The sequence below is a fragment of the Herpailurus yagouaroundi genome, unplaced genomic scaffold (genome assembly GCF_014898765.1).
Source record: "Herpailurus yagouaroundi ecotype Mexico unplaced genomic scaffold, PumYag 184, whole genome shotgun sequence".
NCBI classification, from domain to species: Eukaryota; Metazoa; Chordata; class Mammalia; order Carnivora; family Felidae; genus Herpailurus; species Herpailurus yagouaroundi.
Genome location: NW_024412415.1, coordinates 8,584,494 through 8,602,465, shown reverse-complemented (window position 1 = coordinate 8,602,465; position 17,972 = coordinate 8,584,494). Strand labels below are relative to the sequence as shown.

Here is a 17,972-nt window from a genome sequence, read left to right as displayed (position 1 = left end):
ACATTCAAAGGCTTTCTCTCTCACAGTGAGATATCAGGGATAACTTTTTTACTACCCATAGAGGACAATACTTACAACATACCTGATTGAGCCACAGCACTGGTGGCAGCTTGAGGCTTCAGATCGGTTTCTAAGAGAGCAGGAGAAACAGTTACCACTGGTCCTGAGAATAAAGGACCTTTTAAGGTGAGCAATTGCCCTTGCGGAGTCATCACGATGTTGGCAGAGGTGTGTGGAGTGTTAGAGGGTGAGGTATTTTCTGTAAGGAAAATGAGAAATTTGTTAAGGATAAAAGGTCTGCAATTAATGCTAATATAGCCTAGAAGCCGAGGCAATATCCCTAAAACCACAACACATTGACTTAAAAGGCAAAGGGTAAAATTTCAAATTTAGTTAGGGTGCCTCAACTGGGAATTTATTTTTTGACCACTTTTCACTGTGTAATGGGTTATCTGTCCACGGATTCTCCTAAGGGACAGAACTTATGTTGAGGAAAAGAGCTAAGGAACCACTTTTTCAACAGAATGGTCCCAATAGTCTTGACAGTGAATCAGGATAAAGGCATGCAAAATCCTATCCCCAGGCTTGCTTTCCTTATACACCTCTAACAAAGTACTTTAAGTTTCTAGCTCTCAAACCTCTAGCTTTTCCATCTATGAGATGAGGTGGACTAGACAAAATGATCATTAAAATCTTTTCGTAGCAATCACATCATTTGAATCTGCAATGTTAAAACTAACTCATGTTTTAGTATCCATCACTACTTTTCTCTTAGATATCCTGGTTAATAAAATGGGCCACCCAAAGAGTAAAAAAGGATACACTATTCTCTAAGAATATAAACAAGTAATATAAAATCAATATAGCCTCATTTCCAAAATCAAGATAGGAGAGAACAAGAACTTAAAACCAATTTACTTTTGCTCCTTAACAGCAACTGACTGATGGGCAATCTGATGAAAATGGAGCCTGACTCAACAAAATTGATTTTTTTTTTTAATTCCAATTTATTAGTTTCAGCACGACAAATAAAGACCCAAACTTCCTCAACTTGTGAACAGAATTACGGGGAAATCAAGAGTTTACGTATTAAAGTCTGAAAAGATGACAACTTAAAAAAATACTCACTGAAACATTAGAATAACCTGACTGCTATCAAAAGTAGGTTTTACAGGTTACCATAACTGGTAACTTCTTAGGATTTACTTCAATGTATAAAGTTAGAAACTAAAATCTAATGTGGTTAATATTTTTTATACAACCCATCTTTAATTCATTTAATTAAATCTAAAATTATGGCCAAAAAAAGACTCAGTCCACTGAATTAAATTGATGTTCACCTACATTAAGAAAAGCAAAACATGTCCCTCCTACCTGTGGCCTGGTCTCTTTTTCTGGAAAGAATCAAAGGTTTCCCCTTCCTGTTATTTATAAACATCTGTCCAACATCTACAGATGATGCAGAAGATCCTTCCTGCTGTTTGCTAGTTCTGGCAGACACATCAAACTCATCTGATCCCATCTTCTTTTTTCTTTTTTGTGCCTCTAGTGCTTGTTGTTTTGCATAAATATACTCTAACTTCTTCAGGACCACTTCTTCTGTCTTACCTATAGGTTGATAAGGAATAAACCATCACACGGCTCATTATATGACCCCACATAATAGGAAATAGGGTCAACTGAAATCCAGTTGATTTAACTATATTCCCCAAAATTATGGAAAGCAAGAATGATTATATTCCAGAAGAAACACCTCACCCAATCAAAAGGTAACTCTACTGTTAACTCTGGGAACCAAGCCATAAACTAAGTAATATCTGAAAAGTTTACTAAGGATTACTCCTCACTAAAGACGTTATATTATATTCTTTACCAGAGATCATTCACATATCTCACCTGAAAGAGATGATACTTTCCGTATCAAAATATTCCGTTTTCGAGTCAGGAGATTTTTCTGTCCTATCAATTTGTCTGCCTGATCTGTTAGTCCCTGAATTTCGCTGAATGCCTACAAACAAGAAATTAATGTCATGTAAATTGATTCGCTCTTTCCTAAGAACAGGTAAGGCCTACTCAATTTCTTTAATGAAAAAAGTTTGACGAGTATTTTAGAAAACTTTATAATGTCATTTGAAACAATTCTTGATGCTTCGGAAACTTATCAAACTGCAGGAGGTTTTCTGGCTTATTCTTCTAAGAAACATGATTATTTCCAAAGAGCATCACTGAGTGGTTCACAGGTATTTCTACTACAAGGAGATATAAAACATTTTACTCTGCTTTGATTTTAATCAACTTTACTTTCCTTTTAAGATTTTATTTTTGAGAGACGAGAGAGACAGAGAGAGAGAGAGAGGGAGGGAGGGAGGGAGGGAAGGAGGGAGGGAGGGAGGGAGAGATATCAAGCAGGGGAGGAGCAGAGAGAGGGAGACACAGAATCTAAAGCAGACTCCAGGAGCCCAACGCAGGGCTTGAACCCACAAACCAGGAGATCATGACCTGAGCCAAAGTGGGATGCTCAACCAAATGAGGCACCCAGGCGCCCATAATAATCAACTTTAAAATCACCTCCTACAGGGCATGTGCATGGTGGCTCAGTCAGGTAAGCATCTGATTCTTGATTTCAGCTTAGGTCATGATCTTGAGGTTCGTGAGTTCAAGCCCCACATTGGAGCACAGTGAAGAGCCTGCTTGGGATTTTCTTTTTTCTTTTCTTTTCTTTCTTTCTCTCTCTCTTTTTCTCTCACTCTCCCTCCCTCCCTCTGTCCCCCCTAACCCCGCTCCTGTTCCCTCTCTCTCAAAACAAACTTTAAAAAAAAAACCTTAATGGGTGCCTGGGTGGCTCAGTCGATTAAGTGTCTAACTTTGGCTCAGGTCATGATCTCATGTTCAAGCCTCGCATCGGGCTCTGTGCTGACATTTCAGAGCCTGTAGCTTGCTTCTGATTCTGTCTTTCCCTCTCTCTCTGCCCCTCCCCTGCTTGCAGTCTGCCTCTCTCTCTCGCTCTCTCAAAAATAAACAAACGTCAAAAATCTTAAAAAATAAAAATAAAATCACCTCCTAGTCTAAGTAAAGTCTGGCTGAAATAACTGTGTTCTACAGGAATATGAATGTTTGCCTTATACTCCTCCAACTTTTACTCAAAAGCAATTTAATTACCTTAGATATTTCAGATTTCCTTTTAAAATGGCTGGCAATTGTTAAAAACTATGTTAAAATATTACTTACATTGTGCTCTTCACTGTAGTAAACTGTTCTAGTGCTATGGAGAACACCAAAAGAGATTCAACTCTAGAGTCAACTAGAGTTTCTGACTTAATCTGAAGTAAAGATAGTTCTGCCGATTAAGAACTTGACTTCCAATAAAAAACTACTTTGACTCAGCAGCTTAAGAGTTCTTCCCCTTACAGGATTTGCTGGGAGTTCACTAGTCCACATTCAAATGTTAAATACAAGCTCTACTTCAATCTCCCTCTTAGGGTGATGATTCTCTTTCTCATAGTAGCTCTAGAAGATTCTCTTAGTCAAATTCTCGTTTGTCAGTCATTTATAGAGAACACTTACCCTAGTGAGAATGAGACTTTTGGAAACCTTAGAAGAATGAAGCAATCCCAATGTAATCTTCAATTTCTCAAAGAGATCCCTCATTTCACCACGCCGGCGACGCTCATTGGCAGTGTGTGTCCGGCGATAATAAGCAAAAGCTTCTGCTTCTTTCTGTAGTTTTTCACTCCAGTAATCAGGCTTCAGTTTTAGAGGAATTGGTGGAGCCTATGCAAACAAAAGATAGCCACCTGATTATCTTTCATTTGTACCTGCCCTCTTCTTCTATCCTAAATGGCTCTGTTCCATACCAGATACCCACCATCTTCTGTCTGGACTATTGTTAACAACCTTTCAATACTGGTCATCTTACTATAAGTCTATCCTGCTGCAAATCTAACTTCAACAGTGTAAATCACTTTTCTTCAGCTCAAATTTCAATTGTTCTCAAATGAGGAAGAAAGTGAGGCGAGGAAATCTAAAAAATAGCTTATGCAAGTAATTTATTATTAAAACTTTTTTTCATGACACAAATTACATAAAAATTTCAACAGAATCTTAACTGATGGAAAACAGGTTTAAAATATTTTTCTTAAAAGCTTTAAGATCGTTTACAATTTGGTGACGGATCAACTATCATTCTTCTTAAATCACCTTTCTCTCCAACCATTCCAAAGTGCGAGAAGTTTCCAAAACACACTATGCAATCTCACACCACTTTGCCATTACAGACAGATGGTAGCTTGCACCCATTCCTCCCACCCTATCCTCCAAAACTTAACATTTAAAAGTCAAACTTTGCATTTTTCAGCAAAGTCTTTCTTGACCCTCAGTATGCCTTAGACTTCTTTCTCTTATTTATTCTACTTCACTTTTACAAGTTACTTATCACTGAAAAGAACAGATGCATATAGGGTTTTAAATATAAATATCTGAAGAGCTTATAATGAAAACCAACTGTGCCCTATACATGTATCTGGATCCTTAAAAACAACAACTTTCTGTTTCTTTTAGGCTTTTTCTAGTTTCTAAATCTATACTCTATGTAAGAAACAAGATAAGGTTATTCTTTTTTTTTTTTAATGTTTATTTATTTTGGAGAAAGAGAGAGAAAGAGACAGACAGAGCATTAGTGGGGAGGAGCAGAGAGACACAGACACAGAATCCGAAGCAGGCTCCAGGCCCCAAGCTGTCAGCACAGAGCCTGATGTGAGGCTCAAACTCATGAGCCATGAGATCATGACCTGAGCCAAAGTTGGACGCTTAACCAACTGAGCCACCCAGGTGCCCCAAGCTTATACTTTCTAATTTTCAATGCTATCTATCTACTCTCTGCTATGCACAAGATTTAGCTCACACCACTGTCCCACCTCTTATAATCCCATCTTCCTAATATAGATGTATCATTAATTCTAATTCTTCTCTTGATCCCTTTGTAACTTGAGTATAATTCTATCTCAACTTCTCATCAACAGTGTCTCTTTGTAAAACGAGGATATCAAGCACTCATATCGTTCCACGTCTTCTTCCCTCTATTTCTCTTCTCTCTTTCACCTTCCAATTTGTCATTTCTACTTACACATTTTTTCAAAACTGCAAGTCTTCCATACTTTATTCACAGATTATAGAAGTTTGAAAAAAATTATTAACAGTGGCTACCATATTAAGACAATGTGACTACTACTCAAAGCGAGTAATAATGACATTTCCTGTCTTCTACAGTTTCTTGGTTTTGTTTTTCCCCTTCTGATGTCTCTAATTACCCTTTTTTTTTTTTTTGACACCGTTGGCCTTTATCACAATCCAGATAGTACCCCAAAACTCTTATATAAAATCATGGTCTCTCTAAAGTCAAACTCCTTGTGCATTATATAGTATGGGAAAATAAAAAGATACAAGATAGAAAATTAATATCAAGTCTAAATATAGCAAAACACTACAAATGATTTACATGTAATAATAATTAGGGTATAAACAATGGCTTGTGAATACAAGCTATAATGAAAATTCTTACACCTGAAAATATTTTAGGATGAATGAAAAAATACAATATAGTAATACATGCAAAATTATTACAATAATGTAATTTATGTATCCCCCCCAAACCCAGACTAATCACCCAGTGGTTTCTGAAAAGACTTAAATACCACTTTCCACCTCAACCCCAATCTCCAGAATTGTTTTTACCACTTAAATCAAAAAGGCAGAGTAACAACTGGAAAATGGTTTAAATAATCAAACTCTGTTTCATTCATAATGTTAGTACGGATAAAGAAAAAAAACCCTTAATTATGGTATAATGACGTCTAAGAAAATCAAAGGAGGTTCCGAATTTAATGGCTCCATGAATTGCTACCCATCATTTCAGAGAATAATTTTTTAGGATACTGAAAATCATGAATCTCAACAAGAAAAACCGCCAGGTTTTTTTTCACATCACACAGAGAATTAAGAGTATAGGATTCATTTTCAAGTAAGCACGTCAATTTTCATCAACTCCATAACCATTTTAATTGTTCTAGAATATTCTATCATCTGGGAGTAGTAGAAAATTAAAAGGGGAGGGAAGCATTTTAATACTATAATTTCATTAAGAAAAAGGAGCAGATTCTATTAACTCACTGGTAAAAAATTGCCATGAAAAAAGTCATAGCTAATATAACTAATGTTATTTTAAACCCTAATGACAAATGTTATCAATTTTATTAGATAATTGTCATTAAACATACTGTAAATACCTTTCGACTCCTTTCAGCAGCTTTTTCATCTGCAGAGATATGGGTACGGCACCTAGGTAAAGACAATATTTTCCAATGTCTTACTGAAATAGTAACCCAAGACCTATTTCACAGCTACACTAAACAAAACCATCCCAAATTGTTTAAAGTGTAACCAGCTTCTTTTTGCCAAGGCCCTATATATATGCGGCAATATAATTTAATTCAACAGTATGCTTTTTTCTCTCTGTGCCGAACAGTCCCTACAATTGCTAATTACTTTTTCAAACATAAAATATTTCATACATACAAAACTATTTCAACAAAATACATAATGAACAAGCAGGTAACTACCACCCAGCCTGAGGAATAAAGCATCTCAAAAATACAGGAGATCTTATGTGCAGCCCACCCAATCACATTCCTTCCTCTCTTCCTTCTCATAGGTGAACACTCCCAAAAAGAGTTTTTACCATGCATAGCTTTGCAGTTTTACTAGTAATGTATACCTAAATAAAAAATATCATGTAGCACTTTAAACATTATACACTATAGTGTATCTTTCTTTTTTATTTGGGGTGGGGGGGGGGATGCAGGGGAGAGGGGCAGAGAAAGGGAAAGAGAGAATCCTAAGCAGGCTCTGCCCCGTCAACACAGAGCCTGATGTAGGGCTCAAACTCACAAACCAAGAGATTATGACCTGAGCCAAAATCAAGAGTCAGATGCTTAACCAACTGAGCCACTAAGGCACCCCCCCCCGCAATATAGTGAATCTTTCTTCATTTGATTTCACTCAACATTACATCTAAGATATTGATACACACAGTTCTAGTTCAATCATTTTAACTGCTATACAGTATTCCAAAGTGTGAATTTTCAAAGTGTGAAATTTCTTTTTCAGAATTCTAATAGTTATTTAGGTTATTTCCAAATTTACTCAGTGGCAAACAATACTGCAATGTACAGTCCCATGCATGTCCCTTTGTACATACGTGTGAACTTTTCCAGGGTATACATACCAAGGAGTGGAATGCTGAGTGGAACAAGTGTGTGGAAGTCAACTTTAGTCATGTCACACTACTCTCCAAAGTGCACCAATTTACATTTCCACCTGCAGTATGTTCCCATCGCTCGACAACTAGACACAACAGTACTATCAGAAATCGCAATTACTTGCTAATCTTATGGATCTGAATTAATGAAGCCACTGTGATTTAACATGTATATCTCTAATTACTTGTGAGTTTGAACAAATTTGTATGTGTTTATTGGCTATCCGGGTTTCCTCTTCTGTGAACGGCCTGTAATATCCATTATGTACTTATCTACTCCATCAACTTTTTCTTAAGGACTTAAATAATTATTGCATGTCCTTGATAACTAATCCTTTGTCAAACATGTACTGCAAATATTTTCCTTAGTCTGAATTTGTCTTTTCACTGTTTTCATGGTGTGCCGACAGAGAGAAAATTAGATGTTTACCAATCCGCTCTTTTACAGTGTGTGCTCTTTGTGTACTATTCTTTCTCTCCATTTATTGAATTCATCTTCAATGTTTTGCAGTAACATTTTATAGAAGTTTTACAAAGGTTTTGTTAATACTCCCTAACAGGTTTTCTGTTACTATTATAAATGGCATCTTTTGGATAACATTTGTTTGTTGCTCATGTTCAGAAAATCAATTTTAGTATAATGAACTTCTCTCCAGCAATACTGCTAACTTTAAATCTAATTAAATTTTTACAAGACTTAAACTATTTCGATCTTAACCAGTAGGCAAATGAAGTAGCCTCCAAATAGCTCTGGAATGAAGAAAATTACTAGGCCTATTTCTCTATCCTTACACCTTCTCAGCATCACCAGAGACAAAGAATTACTCTTTCTCAACTCAGGGCTAGTTTACATCATGAATGAGATAACAGGAAAAAAGCACAATGTCTGGCACACAATAAGAACTCCTATCTTCTTTTCCATCATTCTCTCACACCCCACAATCCCCAATACAAGGCTTACTAATGGAATAAACTTTCCTGAGCAAGTCATCATACTGTATTTTGGTCTCATCATGTGAAGAGGTAAAAATTTTCCTAACTGTATCTTACCTGTTCAACTAGTAAAGTAACCAAATTTAGAATTTAATTCCTATTCTTAAAAGATAAAGGAACTAACCTCTGTTGAGTAGTCCACTAGTGTCAGTTACTCCAGCTGCATATATTATTCTTATAGAACACTTCAAATTGGGAGCATTTTCCTCATTTAATCAGTAAAAACTCTGATTCAGACTAACGACTTGCCCAAGCTTAAATAGCTACATACAAAACTAGTATTTTAATACCAACGTGTCAGGCTCCAAAAACACAGGTTATTCATATTCACACATGGTCTTGTAGCAATAACCAAGGCAAGTTAATTACCTCTGAATTCCAGCTCCCTCCTCATCTACTAGTCAGAAAAAAGCTACAGGAACAAAGGAACCAGGTCAGTTACCCAGAGTTCCTAAACGGAACATTTAGTTTTGTTTATGGTCACAAAAACAGTAACAAAAAACAAAAATCCAAAGAGAAATTAAGACTTACGGCTGTTTAAAAGTCTGCGTTTGGGCAGCTGTGGTCTTCATGTGAGCAACATTAATATCCTCAGAGAGCTCTTCCACAGTCTCTATGTCCACCTGCTCCTCATCATCCTCAATGTACTCTACACAGTTATTCTGAAATAAAGCATTCCAAAAGTCAATAAAATATTGGGAAGTAAGCACACCTAAACTTTTCAACTGAATGCTCCCCTTATAAAATCAACCAGGGCCCAACAGTGACTTTATACCATGAATACAGGTGATCCTAAACTCGTTAATCGTAAGAAGGAATTAAGTTATGAAGACAACATATGTTAAAACTAACAACCAAGCACTGCATTAAAAATCATAGATACATACTAGACAGACATTATTAGACTATATTGATGCTTCAGTGTTATTTCTAGCGGAAAAATTCAGAAATTTTACAGAAATATTAAAGCTTCATAAATCTTAAGATTAATGAGCAATAAAGTAAAATCTGGTGAATGGAAAAGGAGAAACGAGAAAAATTCAGGTTCTATTTTAAGAGTGCTTCAGGAGTGGGGTGCCTGGATGGCTCAGTCATTTAAGCATCCAACTTCAGCTCAGATCACGATCTCACGGTTCATGAGTTCAAGCCCACATCAGACTCTGTGCTGACAGCTCAGAGCCTGGAGCCTGCTTCAGATTCTGTCTCTCCCTCTTCTCTATGCCCCTCCTCTGCTCACGCTCGGTCTCACTCTCTCAAAAATAAACATAAAAAAGAAGAGTGCCTCATGGCTAACCCCGTATCACCCACAAAGACAGACTCAATGCAGATATGAATAGAGAATGTAGCCCAGTCTTCTAAGCCTCTCAATCCCGCACAAGGATAGCTTTTGAAGAATTTCAGGTACTGAAAAACCCCAAGCTTGTCATACTTGATAATACAAAAACAAGAGTCAATCAGTAAGCATTTATTGAGCACCTATCATGAAAGCTTATTGTGTATTTTATGTAAACAGTAGAACATACGGATTTTGGGATCTACAGATATTTTTAAGTCCACCTTTAAAAGTAGTGTTTACTATGCCAGAAACTAAAGCAGGAATATGTTATCTATAATTGTAGTATACCTGAGAGACACAACTCAAAACGAAGCATCCCAATAACCTCATTAATTCTGTTTACACTTGATGGAAAAATTACTTACCCCCATGAATTATAGGTTCCATAAGCTGATAGACACTAAATGCAAGTCATCATTTATGTTTCCCAATTTAAGCACAATTTCAACAATGTATACTGAATTTAAACAATGCAAATAATATATATTAACTTTAGGAAGCTAAATCAACAGTGTCCTGACAGAATCTAAAGAGTTTGAATAATAATGTAGGTAAATGCCTTATGTTTAAACTGAAGAATGTCTGCCTACTGCATGACTTTAACTGCAGGCTTTGTAAATAATATCCAATAAACTTCACAATGGAAGACTGAAATTAAATAGACTACTCACTACTTTCCTTACACTATTCCAATATAATAATCACATGCACAAAGATATCATAACGTGCCACACAAGTGCAAAAATACAATGTAAAATTTCGATTTTAGAGATCATTTAATATAATGCCCTTACTTTGAAAAAGGTCACTGTACCTTGTATGTCAGATTCCCTATTAGGAAATCCAAGCAATGCCACCCTTGATTAAGACACAATAAAAGTTCTATTGTAAGTCAGTTTTACTGATAGCAATAGTTTTCACTGGTTTTAAAGTTGGACTGTCTTTGGTCTGATGCTTACCCAGGCTGACTTACAATGGGAGAGTCTGCAAAAAGCAGAATTATAATTCTTAAACTCAATGAATTCAGATTCTTCAGCTACCTACAGGTACCTGTCCTCAAAAAAGATGAGGCTACAGATAGATAAGGCAAATGTATATACAATCATCTAATTGTAGAGCTAGATCCTCATTTTACAAATGAGATGACTGAGGTACAGAAAAAACCAACATAGGAACATTAGAATAGTTAAACATTTTAGAGTTTTAAAATAGGAGTCTTTTTGTTATATTTTATCTGCATTAAGGCAGTTAGGCATTAACAGAGAAAGACCAGATAATACAGAGGCTGAATCTCATGGAAGTGAGATTCTAAAACAACCAACTGCATGAAAATCACCACAGAGGGCCATATTATCTGCTCCTAAAGAGAGGGACACAGTTTAGATTTGAGGGCACCCTATAGGCAGCTGGCTATAGTATCCTCATGTTTTACATCAAACCCCACTGTCAGGCATCAGCAAATCAAAGCTTGCCACCTCTTTTTGTAAATGAAAGTTTCATTGGAATACAGCCACAATGTTTCACTTAGTATTGTGTATGGCTGCTTTCATGCTATAACAGCAACTGAGCAATTCCAACAGCAAGCCATCCAGCCCGCAAAGTCTAAAATGTTAACAATCCGGCCCTTTACAGTAAAAGTTTGTCCAACTCCTGCCTTGTATCATACTGCTTCTCACTTAGGTAGGATTACAACCTTAAATAGGAAGCCTACAAAAATGGCTTCAGAAAAATTTTGTGAAATTATAAAGGTCATATTACAAAGGAAGATGATGCAAATTCAGAATATAAATTCTAGAAACTAATTTTAGGAGATAATTAAAAAACTGAAGGCAGAGTTATATTAAAATATTGCATGGTATTTTTCATTTTTCTCCAAAAAGAAAAACATCTCTCTAAATGCAGGTAGGTAAGTTCTAAGGTCACCCATTCAGTTTTTTATATGTCTACCGGATAGGCTATAGTCACTTCACATGGAAAATGAAAAAAAAAACTGAGAAGAAATGAGAGTAGTAGTTTTAGAATTTCTTTTTTTTAAAACCTAACTTGAAAGGGACTCTCAAGCATCTATCCCCCAAAGGAATAAGCCAGCCTTCCCATACTAGTAGACAAGTCTCAAAGAACAATATAAGCTCAATAAATGTTACCTGACTGACACAGCCTAAAAACTATAAAGTCATTTAATCATAATCTAAACCTAGGCATCCATTTCAATGTATCAGGTCTTAGTGATCTTCTGGGAAAGCTACTGTCTCTAATAAATCATTTAAATTCTTGAGGTTTCAGTCACAACAAAAATGGGCTCACCACCTTTTCTACATCATCAACCTCCTCACTCTGGTAGTCAGAAACAACATCCACAATCTCATCAATAGAATCATCGGTTTTCTCATTCTCCTCTTCCTCGTCCTCCTCTTCCAAATCCAAAACAGTCAAGTCGGCACTGCTTCGTCCACCATTCTTCTCTTGCTTTGGTTCTATCTGTTCTCCTGACAGCAGTAAGTGACCCTGAAAACGTCCTTCCCCTCTGCTCCCTTTTGTAGCTCTCCTTGGAACAATGGAGAAGGCTGTAGGACTAGAAATCCTACTCCAAGAATCACATTCAGTTTTTAAAACTCTGACATTTTCAGTAGTTCCACTTTTTCCAAGTAAATCAGAGATGCTTTGTTCTTGTTGAAACACATCTGAATTTTCCTGACAAGTCTTTATTTCTTTAATTAACTGCTCATCTGCCTCTTTCTTGCATTCTTGCTTAGTTCCAACACATTTCTGAGTCAAAGGGCCCTTCAGGTGTTTTCTCCACCTCTCCCTAATACTGTCCTTCTCCAGAGAGTCTCCACATCCCTTCTCCTTGGCCTCTGGCTGTGGAAAAGACTGCTGCTCCCCAACTTTGCTCCCTGATAATTCGAGCTTACTTTCTTCCTTAGAGATGACTGGAAATTCATTTGAGTTTTCCTCTGGATTTTCTAACCCTTTCTGCTGTTCCACTTTCACATCACCAAGCTTTTTAAGCTGTACATTACTTGCACTTTGGACTGTCACATTGCTGGCTTTTTTGGAAATGGTCTTAACCTCTAGAACAGTCCGTTTTTCTTTGGAACTCTTATGATTTCGAATCCCAAGCTCTTCATCTCCATCTTTATAGTCTTCACCTATGTGTGACCCAGTGATATAGGAGTGCTCAGAAGGTTTAACAGTTACAGGACCTTCTTCTGTAAGGGATTCTTCATCCAAATTATCACCCCCATCTCCTAAAGAATCACTCAGGATTTCTACTGAGGCAGCAGCTCCTGAGTTTTGCTTTATTATATTAGCTTCAGAATCTATAGTTTCTCCTCCTGACTGCAGGGCCTTCTTAGTTTCCTGCTCTCTTTTTAAAAAGCTTGTTTCATCTTTCTGGTCTGCACTCTGGGACTCTTTCTTCATCTGAAGAGAAGCAACATGTTGAAGAATGGAACTGGGAACAGGTTTTTGTCCAGGGAGCTGTAACAAAGCAAAACTACCAGACTGGAGAGGAATAAGACTGGCTGTACCAACAGGCTGCCCTCCTGAGCTATAGGTTATTTTGGTTTCAGAGGCTGTTTTACTTGCAAAGCTCTGTGGTTCAGGAGGGGAAATCCTCAGGGTCAATGTACCAGACTGAGACACAAAACTAGGTCCAGAAGAAAGCAATGATGGTGCCTGAGTGATAACATTCACTGCTGGAGAAGACCCAACAGCCTGAATTACAGGATTCATAACAGAGAAAGCAGAGGACGAAGCAGAAGATGGTGGAGTCTCTGAAGGTTTGGAAGGAGTGGGTAACCGGATTCCCATCACGGAGCCTGGTAAAAGGGGAAGAAAAAAAAAACTTTTTTTAATTACCACTGCCCACATCAAGACTTACAAGTGCTTTTCTTTCCAGACAGGTTAACTCTGAGACTAAAAAATCTTAGTGTATTAACAAGTCATATGGCTAAATGATTCCACCAAAGAAAAATTCATTAGAAAGATCTCCAAATTTATACCTGGGTTCCGAAACATGACAGGCTGTAAGTTGGGTTGAGTATTAGAGCCTCGAAGTTGATGCAAAGGGAGGAGCTGAACAATCTGCCCGTTAGGATGCCTGAATAGATTCATTCCACTTGGGCTCCTCACAGGTTGCAAGACCATCCGATGCCCCTGAAGTTGTGTGTTTGGGGCAGGTCTAAGAGTAGGAGAACCTTGCTGCACTGGAATCAGCAATAATCGAGGTCCAGTACGTTTCACTGTGTTAGGAGAGACCTGGGGAGTAGCCACTGGAATCTGAGGGGCATTTTCTGAAAAACAAGAAACGAAAACATCAGAATTTTCCTTTAATACATGTAGCAAAAAATTATTATGACATGGGATCTGACCACCCTACAAATAAATTCTAATATGAATTATATAGTTGGTGAAATCTTGTACCTCTATCATATATTAAATAATCTCATGGCTGAGAACAATTCATCTTAAAATCTAATTATCAACCAGACATTATAGGGCCTTATATTCAAAATGGTAAAAAAAAAAAAAAAAAAAAAAAAAAAGCAAGCATCAATTGTCATGAAGTGCATTTACAGAGATAATGTCTCTGGCCTAACGAAAAACACAGCAGGCCTCTAAATCTGGATTCCCATTAAAGTTAAACAGATCATTCAGATAAAATTCTCTTCTTTAACCTTAAAATTCAGGCTGTTAACACACTTACTGGACTTATGACTTCATTTCCTAGGTCATACTCAAGTAAGATAAAGTCAAGGACTAAAAGTCATGAGGTATAAAAAAAACTCCTTGGTTTTTAAAATTCTGACAAATAACCAAAGTGTAAAGATATGTGTAAATTATTTTTCAAAAGGAAAAAAAAATACATACCCCCCCAAAATGGAATGAAATTAAGAGAGACGTCAAAAAAGCAGGGATATAGAGCCTGGTTAGGAAGAGGCAAAGGAATAGTTTTTTTTTTTAATTTTTTTTTTCCAGAGGCAAAGGAATAGTTTTAAAACAAACAGAAAAGGCAAAAATTTAATGCAGAAGATGTGAACTTAAAAAATGTTCAAACCATTGTTGGTATCAAAAGATGCACTTTAATGTTTAGAAGAGATTATTTAGAAATACTTAAGACATGGAAAAAAATAGTAGGGATAATCTACAGACAGATTTTTGGCTATGGGGATAAAAAGGTAGGAATAACAGTAATAGTAAGCATAAATAAAACCAATTTTACATCACCAATGAAATTAGTTTAACTTATTTAACATTAATAAATATTTTCCTCAGTTCATCACTAATGAGAAAAATCAACAAACCAAATAAATCACCTCAACATGTGATATTCTATCAGATAGGCGCTCTGCCCACAAAACATATCAAACTTCTAAAAGAAAGTTACACTCCAAACATTTACAGGACAAATTATACAGAAGATCCAGAACTACTCGTGAAAATGAAATAAAATGCAAAGACCAAACTGTTCATGGCGGAAAAAGTGTGCAATTTAAACAAAAAACATCTATCTCATGTGAAGTAAGAAGAATGTTAAAGCATTCTTAATTTCCTGACCATTTCTATTCAAGGTACATTTTAGAAAGTGATTCAAATCCAAAGTACTCCAGCCCAGAGACTGAAAGCAGCCTTTAAAATACACACACTAAATATGTGATTGTTTATTCAAATGCAGGTGAGGGTGAGAAGGGAAAAGAGAAAAAGAAGGGAAGTTAAATGAAAAAGTCACAGATGTCTAAGTGTCTGAGTTGGGATCCTTTTTATGAGCCCAGAACAAAATTACACACACTTAGAAGTAGCAGTTATCTGAGTCCACTCCATTTAAAAAAAGACCAGATAAGAAAATTTGTTAAAATTAATTATTTCCTCAACTGGTAGTAGAGAAGGTATTTTTAGGTGGTATATGAATATAGAATAACACCATATCACATTGTGAGAAAGTAATTTTTCAATTTTAATCTGATAACATGCAGAAGCAAACACCAGTCTTTGATATCACATCAGCATTTTCTAGCTTTCTTCACTAACAGAGAGAGTGCAATCCACATGTTAACAAATGGTAGCCAGCTAGAATGTAATTATTTTTATTATTATTGTTTCCAGGGTATTTATAGAGTTAACCCTATGTTACCACAAGTAATGTTAGTTTCCAATTACAGAAAAATTGCTTTTAAAAATACATTTAAGTAAACAAAGGAGTTAATTTAAATAAAAATAGTAATAGTACAAATGAAAATCAGAGCAAAATACATGAATGTATACTGAGTGACTGAAATCTGAGAATGAACTACAAAAAGCTAAACTATAGTTTCATGACAGAATTAAAAAGAAAGATCAGAACCCATACTGTTTAGAAAATACGATAAAATGACAAGATATAAACCTTGAGATTCAGCAGGAAATTAAAACAACTCAATCAACAACAATCTCACTTCCGAAATTACCTATTAAGCTAACCAGTTTTTATATGTTTACATGTGGGGAGAAGGCAGAAGACAACAAATTTAATACTGTGATTCAATTAAACTTTGAAAAGACCTCCTTTCTATAAACTAATTCCAAAGTCACTTCATTTCTGAACTATCAACAGAAATTTGGACCATGTCAATAAAGGCAGTATTTAATAAGAAAAATATCAATAACCAAGACAGATTTACTGCTGGCTATTTATTTCCCCTTAAATCTTACAAAGTCTCTCACTCTTTTACATAGTAATTCTCTTTGAGTCCACTAAGAGAATCATTTATTTTAGCTGGTTGAATTAGGATTCAATTAGGAAATAATAATTACAAAAGTGTAGGATAGTCCTATTTCAAATTCACTTAACCTAAGCCAACGTAAGAAAAATTTTAACTGAAAAGTTGATAAACATCTAGATTCCTAAACAAATAAATATGCCTTATTTCAATCTCAATCGGTTCATATATAATAATAAGTAGTAGAATAATATCAGTAGTATATGAGAGTTGGGATGATTCACAAATGACTTTTACTAAGCAAAAGGACCTAGAATTTTAATCTTAATCAAGGAGAAAAAGCCCTTAGCTTGGCTGAAGCATGGGAGAAGCTCTCTGATCTCGCTTTTTTAATTACAAAGAAGCACCACCCCCCGAAAAAGGAACACCTACATTAGGGTTACTCAAAAGATGTGCACTCCTAGCTCTCAACACACAGCAGTGCACCTCCTCCTGTGCCCAACCTGATGGCTGCTCTACTGGCTCAGAGCTCAACTTCCACATACATTATTTCAGTATCCTTCAGCCAACAATTCCATTACAATATTTTTTAGTATTTTTATTCTCCTGGGAAAATCTCCAACCCCAGTAAACCACATGTCAAGGCTGTTCAATTTATCTCCAAAATAAAGTTGGGATGCCTGGGTGGCTCAGTCAGTTAAGAGTCAGACTCTGGATTTCAGCTCAGGTCATGATCTGTTTGTGACATGGAGTCCCATGTCAAGCTCTGTGTAGACAGCATGGAGGATGCTTGGGATTCTCTCTCCCTGCCCCTCCCCAGCTCTTATCTCCCCCACCTCAAAATAAACAAACAAACAAACATTAAAAAAAAAAAAAAAAACATAAAGTTAAATACAAAGCTGTATGGTAAACCAGCTAGTAACATCTAGGCCTTACCTGGTCTCTGGCTCACTGGTGGACTCCCATCAATTCCCGAGAGTATAATGGGAACAGAGCCCAGAGATGAAGTTGGTGTGGTCACCATGGAGGAAGATGCAGCTGTGGTCACCACGACTATGGAGGTGGAGGCAGTGGAAGCAACAGGAAGAGTTATAGTTGGAGGAGATGCTACCAAAGACTTAGGAAAAGCAACTGAAGCCACAGGGGTAGTAGTTATCCCAGTCGTTTTGATAAGGTTCACAGTGGCTGTACACTGGGTAGGTGTTACAGGGGTGCTGGCATTAGTTTCAGAAACCTCAACAACCCCTGCAGTGGTGGCACCAGAAGAATAAGTAGTTTCTTTAGTTCCCACGTCAGAAATAGCAGTCATAGGTGTCACAGCAGTAACATTCTCTAAAAATACTTGAGGGGTGGTAGTAGTGACAGCAGCAGTCACAGGGCTGCACACCTGAACTGGCTCAGAAGAAACCACAGGTGTGACGACCATTACTGGAGAAGGTCTGATACTGAACTTCTGTGGCCCTGTTAGGGGTTGGGGTGTGCTAACTCCAGGTATCTTCTGCTGCAGGGCTCCAACTTTACTCATCACAAACTGTGTGAACACACCACCAGGAGAGGGTCGAGCCGCTGCAAATAAAAATTTGCAGGTCAAAAATCTTCAGTTCTCATACTTTATCCTCTTAGTGATTGTGTT

At 36.7% G+C, this 17,972-nt stretch overlaps 1 protein-coding gene across 10 annotated transcripts in view; it reads right to left on the bottom strand.

The window, feature by feature from the left end:
- MGA (MAX dimerization protein MGA) overlaps positions 1–17,972 on the bottom strand; it is a 172,236-nt gene that overhangs the window by 6,397 nt on the left and 147,867 nt on the right. For 8 of the 10 annotated variants that reach the window (XM_040492349.1, XM_040492348.1, XM_040492347.1 and 5 more), the window contains exons 15-23: positions 17,276–17,905; positions 13,646–13,936; positions 11,949–13,462; positions 8,837–8,967; positions 6,282–6,333; positions 3,565–3,771; positions 1,897–2,008; positions 1,375–1,608; positions 83–259 (exon numbers count right to left, since the gene is read on the bottom strand). In XM_040492349.1, the coding sequence (XP_040348283.1) occupies positions 83–259; positions 1,375–1,608; positions 1,897–2,008; positions 3,565–3,771; positions 6,282–6,333; positions 8,837–8,967; positions 11,949–13,462; positions 13,646–13,936; positions 17,276–17,905 (3,348 nt within the window). Of the gene's footprint in view, positions 1–82; positions 260–1,374; positions 1,609–1,896; positions 2,009–3,564; positions 3,772–6,281; positions 6,334–8,836; positions 8,968–11,948; positions 13,463–13,645; positions 13,937–17,275; positions 17,906–17,972 lie in introns of those variants that run through there. The other 2 variants (XM_040492356.1, XM_040492357.1) reach the window with 2 other exon arrangements.